The sequence below is a fragment of the Fukomys damarensis genome, unplaced genomic scaffold, assembly GCF_012274545.1.
Source record: "Fukomys damarensis isolate Sample0158 unplaced genomic scaffold, DMR_v1.0_HiC HiC_scaffold_12, whole genome shotgun sequence".
Lineage (NCBI taxonomy): Eukaryota > Metazoa > Chordata > Mammalia > Rodentia > Bathyergidae > Fukomys > Fukomys damarensis.
Window position 1 is genome coordinate 19,080,386 of NW_022900924.1, and position 6,000 is coordinate 19,086,385.

Here is a 6,000-nt window from a genome sequence, read left to right on the forward strand (position 1 = left end):
GAAACACAGCCTGGCGTGGTGGCGCACACCTGTAATCCAGTGCTCAGGAGGCTGAGGCAGGAAGGAGGACTGCAAGTTCCAGCCCAGTCTGGCCAATTTAGTGACTTAGCAAGACCCTTTCCCAGAACAAAAACGTGAAAAAAGGGCTGGCGATTTAGCTCAATGCAAAGGCCTCAGGTTCGACTCCGAGTATCCTCTGCCCCACAAAAGCAGCCAGACAGACAAAAACCCACATGGCGTCTGACCCCACTGTGGAAATGTCCAGCACAGGCGAGTCCACGGAGGGAGCAGGCTGGCTGGGACGGGGTGGGAGTCCGGCCTTTGGCTCTGCAGAGCTGGGGACAGAATCCAGGCCCTATGCACACGCGGCTCCCACTTGTCACTGTGCTGCACCCCCAGCTGAAGAAGTGCTGAGCAGTTGTACCTCTCTGCTCCCGCAGGGGCGCCACATCCCCGGACGGGCGCTAGCACCTCAGCTGTCTGCATTGAGCAGGTGACTGCTGTGGCCCTGGTCGATCAACAAACGACAGCAAATTCTCAGGGGCTCAGAGGAGCCTGATGCGCATGCCTGGAGGACAGAGGCGCCCGCAGGAAAGGGCAGAGCTCCGGAAGCTGGAATCAGGCCGGCTGCCTGGGTACTGTCAACCCCAGGATGGGCCCTCTCTGCTCCCCAAGAGGGGAAGCAGCAGATCCACACCAATATGCAAATTCTGCAGGACATAGGCAACAGGGAAATTGCGGGCCACAAAATCCAGGGCGGCCCCATGGGTCAGATCCAGAACAGCAGGAGCACACTGATCAAAGCCACTCACTTCCAAACATCGTCTGAAGGTTACTTTTGTTTTTTTGCTTTTGTTTGCTTTTTTTGTGACAGGGTCTCACTATGCAGTTGAGACTGACCCAGAACTCACTATGTAGTCCAGGCTGATCTCCAATTCACAGCGATCCTCCTGCCTCAGCCTCCGGAGTGCTGGGATTACAGGCAAGTGCCACCACGCCTGGCTTACTTTCGTATTTTTGAGACAGGGTCTTCCTATGTAGTTCAGACTTGAACTCGCAATGTAGACCAGGCTGGCTTTTAACTCTTGGTGATCTTCCTGCCTCAGTCTCCTGAGACTGGTTGCCCTCAGTGCTCCTTGAGCCCAGGGCCTTTGCACTTGCTTCTTTCTGAGGTGTTTGCAGCTCACCCTATCAGTTTAAGATTCTGCCTGGCATCCTCAGTGACTGTCCCTAACGAAGCCCCAGGCTGCTCTCGGTCAACCCGCCTAGCCCTGCACATCTCTAGAGCCTGACCATCTGTCTGTTCGCACACTCTTCACCTCTCCACTGCAGAATGTGGTTGGGAAGGCAGGATCTGCGTCCTGGGGCCCAGACAGGCATTTGACATGGCGGGGCCATAACAGCCTGTGCAACAGACCTGTGTGCTCTCCTCTGCAGGCTGGCGGATAGGATGTGAACAGAAGTGACAACAGGGGCAAGGAAATGAAGTGCAGGCATGGCACGATCAAGGTGCTCAGGGGACACAGCGGCCCTTACCTTCATGCCTCTGGAAATCCTCCTCTGAGAAGCCCGCGTCCTTGTGGGAGAGGTTGGTCATCAGCTGCTTGTTCTCCTCCTGCAGCTGCGCAATCTGCGACAGGAGGTCCTGCGCTTCCCCTCGCCACACATCCTCCACCAGCTCCAGCTCCTGGGGGGTGGGCGCATGGTCACAGCCTGCCCAGGCCAGAGTCCCGACACCCCACACCTCTCGGGGTCCCAAGCCCTGGTCTCCAGATAGAGGCTCACGCCCAGATGACAGCACCCTGTACCCAGGTGTCTTTCCAGGGGCCTCCAGCATGTCACCTGAGCACCTGGGGCCTCCACTGGGGACCAACTCTCAGGCTCACACAGTAGATGCAAGGGCAAATAAGACCGGTTTAAAGCCAGGAGGGGTGGTCCAGGCTGGCCTGGAACTCTCCAAGATCCTCCTGCCTCAGCCTCCCAGTGCTGAGATACAAGCCTGTGCCACTCACACCCACCAAAGAAGGTGTATTTGTAAAAGCAGAAACTGTTCAGGAAGCAGCACCGCTCTGCCTGCATGCTCAGGGTTGAAGGCGTGGACTCCAGTGTCACCTGAGTCCGAATCCCGCCTGTCTCTCTGGCGAAGGGCGAGTCACTCCACCTGTGGGTGCCCTGGACATGAGCCAGATGGTGTGATGTGTCCCTCAGGTTAAACGGTGGCACCCAGAGAGGCAAGGAGGCGTCTGCTGCCTCCGCTCTGCCCACATCTGTCACAGGAGCCAGCTGGCCGGATGGTCAGCATCACCTCCTCCTCCACTCATCTTTAAATAAGTCCCCAGCCGCCTCCCCTGCCAGGAAACCTATGGCACTGGTGCCCCAAGAGGAATTAGCGAAGCAAACAGGCAGCAGGTTGGAGGTCACCAGGGGATGTGAAGGGTGAGATCAGGGTCAGAACACTGGGATGAGTCAGTGTCATGGCACACCCCTGTGATCCCAGCAGTCGGGAGGCTGAGGCAGGAGGGTCACTACCAGTTTGAGGCCAGCCTGGGCTACGTGGCAAGACTGTCTCAAAACCCCCCAAAACAAGTGGAGGAATGATGGTGATGGACAGGATGCCTGGCACCCTCAGGGAGCCCGGCTCTTCTGCCTGCTCCTCTCTGCGCCCACCGGGCATGAGTGACTCCTTGAAGGCCAGCTCAGTGGGCCTGGGAGCCTGACTGTGACTGCACAGCAGAAGGGGCTCTACGATGTGATTAAGTCAAGTGATCCCTGCAACTAGGAGGGTGAGGCAGGAAGATCCCCAAGAGTTTGACGCCAGCCTGAGCTAGATAGCAAGACCTTGTCTCAAAAAATAAACTTGAAAAAAAAAAAAAAAGGAAAGAGAGATAGAAAAGAAAAGGAAAGGAAAGAAAGGGAGAGAGAAAAAGGAGTCTTCTCCTAGTGTCCCAGAGGACCAGAGCCTTCCTGACACTTTATTATTTGGGGGTGGTGAGACAGGGTTGCGCTATGTAGCTCAGGCTGGCCTCAAATATGGCGACCCTCCTGCCTCAGCCTCCTGATACCTAACTTCTTTTTTTGCAGTGCTGGTGATGGAACCCAGGGCCTGCCACATGTTTGGCACACACTATCCTGCTGAGCAGCAGCCACAGCCCCAGTACCTGAATGTGACCCGAAGACTTGACACACTCATACCAAGGCTGTCTCCCCCGCACCCGCAGCTCCTCAGAATACATGCCGGCCCCCAGCGGCGAATGTCTGCTGTTCTGAGCCCCTAAGCAAGGGCTACAATGTCACAGCAGCCCTGCAACACAAATACCGACTTTACAGCTCAGTGGTTGGGTTTCTTCCCCACACGCGATGCTAGGGATGAAACCCAGGGCCAGTTTACCTGGGAGCTACATTCCCATCCTTTTTTAAAATTTTATTTTGAGACAAGGTCTCCATAAATTACCCTGGGCAATTCTCCTGCCTCAGCCTCCGGTATAGCTGCCATTACACGTCTGCATCACCACACCCGGATGTGTACTTTTTTCCTTCCTCTCAGTGGACTAGTCTACTTAGCAATTGGTTCCAGCTACTGAGCTGACCATGAAGAATTTAATCCTGCCCCACGAGGCTGAGAAGGTAGCACTGATTAGTCAACTCTGGCTCCTTTCAAACTCCTCCAGCCTGCAAGGCCCAGCACCTCCAACCTCACCCCCATTCCTCTTTCTCTTTCTGTGGCTGCTCTAGCCACACTGGCCATCCAAGTGCATTCCTACCCCAGGACCTTTGCACCTGTCATCACCTGCCTGGCCCCTCTCCCTAGATCCCTCTGTGGCTGGTGCCTCTTCTTCCTGTACATCTCAGCTCAAAAGATGCCCCCTCAGGCAAGCTTTCCTGGGGAGTCTCCTCTATTACACCCGCAGGCCAGCCAGGCTTTTCACATCTCCTTGCTTTACTTCCTTTGGCACTAGCTCATGGTGAGTGCTGGCGGAGCTCATTCAAGGCCCGAGGCTCCTTCTGTGCACCACAAACACCCTGCCTGCTCCCATTCAAACTGCAACACCCTGCAGAACTGACTCGGACCATAGTGGGCTTCAGCACGGCCAGCCTGGGAGTGGCCGGTCTGGATTAAAAGTTCAGTGGGGTTTAACACGCCAGATTTCAGAGGTGTGGCGGGAAAGAATGCCAAACACCTCACTGGCCGGCTTTACACAGAATACACCTTGGAGTGAAGATGTCCTGACCTACTGGGTTCTGTAAGATGCACTATAATTAACCTCACCATGTCTTCCTATGTGCTCAGCAAGCCATATTCTACTACGGAATGGCACCATCTCCTCAGTGCCAGAACAGTGCCCAGCACATAATAGTTACTCAAGCAACACATTTGTCGAATGACTATATGAACACCGCAGGCTGTTTATGTCACATGCAATTATAGCCACATGGCCACTCCTCTTTCTAAAGACTACTGTCATCCAGTCTTTTCCCAGTGACCTTGGTCACCCTCCTCCCGGTAACATAAGAACAAGTTTTTTTCTGCTCTGCAGCACCCACATGAAAAGGAGGGCCTTTTGCATGTTGTGGACCATCAACAGGGTTGCAGACTGAGCAAGGAGACAACTCAATAGGTCTGTGGCCTAGGTTGATTGAGTGGGACCAGCCAGGGAGAGGGGCCCGGTCGTGGGGAAGATCCCAGCAGGTGAGCTCCTCCCCTCTGCTAGCGGACAAGCCAGAGGTGTGGTCCTCCAGGAGCAACCAGTGCCTCTGCTGTGGCTGCCAACCCCACCCTCCTGCAGCCCAGTGACCTCCGCGACCAGGACAGAGGTGCCACCAAGATGGCCCTGTTACCCTGTAACTTAAGCTGAGCGCCCTTGCCGGTCAAGTGCTGGCCCTGAGTTTGGGCCTCCCGCAGCCCCTTGAGGCAGGGACACGGTCATCCCACTTGACGGCTGAGGAAACTGAGGCACGATGCGGTGGGGTTTTGCCCGAGCCGCACAGCCTGTGGAGGGCAGGGTCTGAGACCCGGCTGTCTTGGCTACAAAGTCCCCGTTCCTGGGAGTCTCAAATCTCCCTTGGGGACTGGGGACTGTCCAGGCTTCCCGTGTCACCCTGGCGACACCGCCCAACTACACCTCAAGTTTCCTTCCCACCCAGGGCCTAGGACCAGGAGAGACACTGAGACCCAAGCTCTCAGCGGCCACCAGGCTGCTCTCTCCGTCAAGCTTGCACAGTGAGATTTGGCCACTTTCCTTGAAAACATTCAGTTCCATCAGAAGGGGCAACATGATGCCAGCCAGGGAGGCTCAGAGAGGTCAAGGTATTTCCTAAGGCCACACAGCAGGCCGGGGCCTGCTCCGGGCACCCTGATTCCCCCAAGGAAAGGCGTTTCCTCCCATTCTCGGTGGGAAGGGCTGAGGTTAGGGCAGGAAACCACACGTCTCCCACTTCCTCCTCTGGTTACCTTGTCTGGACTCCCAGCCCGCAGGGGAGGCCCCAATTCCGAGAGTCACCAGCTCCAGGGGCAGATGCCGGCTTCAAAGCTGCCCCGAATCAAGCGGGTGGAGAAGAGCTATCTCCCCCCGGGCTGGGGCAAATCCCTCCCCCGCACTGACCCGCGGTTTCCTCTTCTGTCCCAGGAAGCGAATCCTACCTCGCAGAGTTCTGGGAGGATCAGAGCACAGCCAAGGCCAGAAAACCGCCCGGCAGGGACGGCGGTCAGCAGACCGGGGGCACCGGGGAGAAAGAGGCAAAGATGAACTCGGGCTCGAACTCGGGGCGGGATCCAGACAGGGCCTGGGAGTCCCAAAGGGCGAGGGGAAGAGAAGGGTACCGCCCGAGCGCCTTCCCCGCCTCGTCACGTCCAATTCCTAGAAGCCGGTCTGGAAGGTGAGCGCCACCCGGCACAGACACTGAGCAACTCGGCCCAGGCCGCGGCGGCTCCGGGGGCGCAGGACCTCGGGGCCGGGCCCACCTTCTGGTGCTTGCGCTCCTTCTCGATGCGGTCCATCCGCT

General features: G+C 56.9%; 1 protein-coding gene across 1 annotated transcript in view; it reads right to left on the bottom strand.

Moving 5' to 3' along the window:
- Rilpl1 (Rab interacting lysosomal protein like 1) overlaps positions 1–5,995 on the bottom strand; it is a 24,962-nt gene extending 18,967 nt beyond the window's left edge. Inside the window, exons 1-2 of the mRNA XM_010604313.1 lie at positions 5,960–5,995; positions 1,537–1,687 (exon numbers count right to left, since the gene is read on the bottom strand). Coding sequence (XP_010602615.1) covers positions 1,537–1,687; positions 5,960–5,995 — 187 coding nt within the window. The remainder of the gene's footprint in view (positions 1–1,536; positions 1,688–5,959) is intronic.
- Positions 5,996–6,000: the final 5 nt, after the last annotated feature.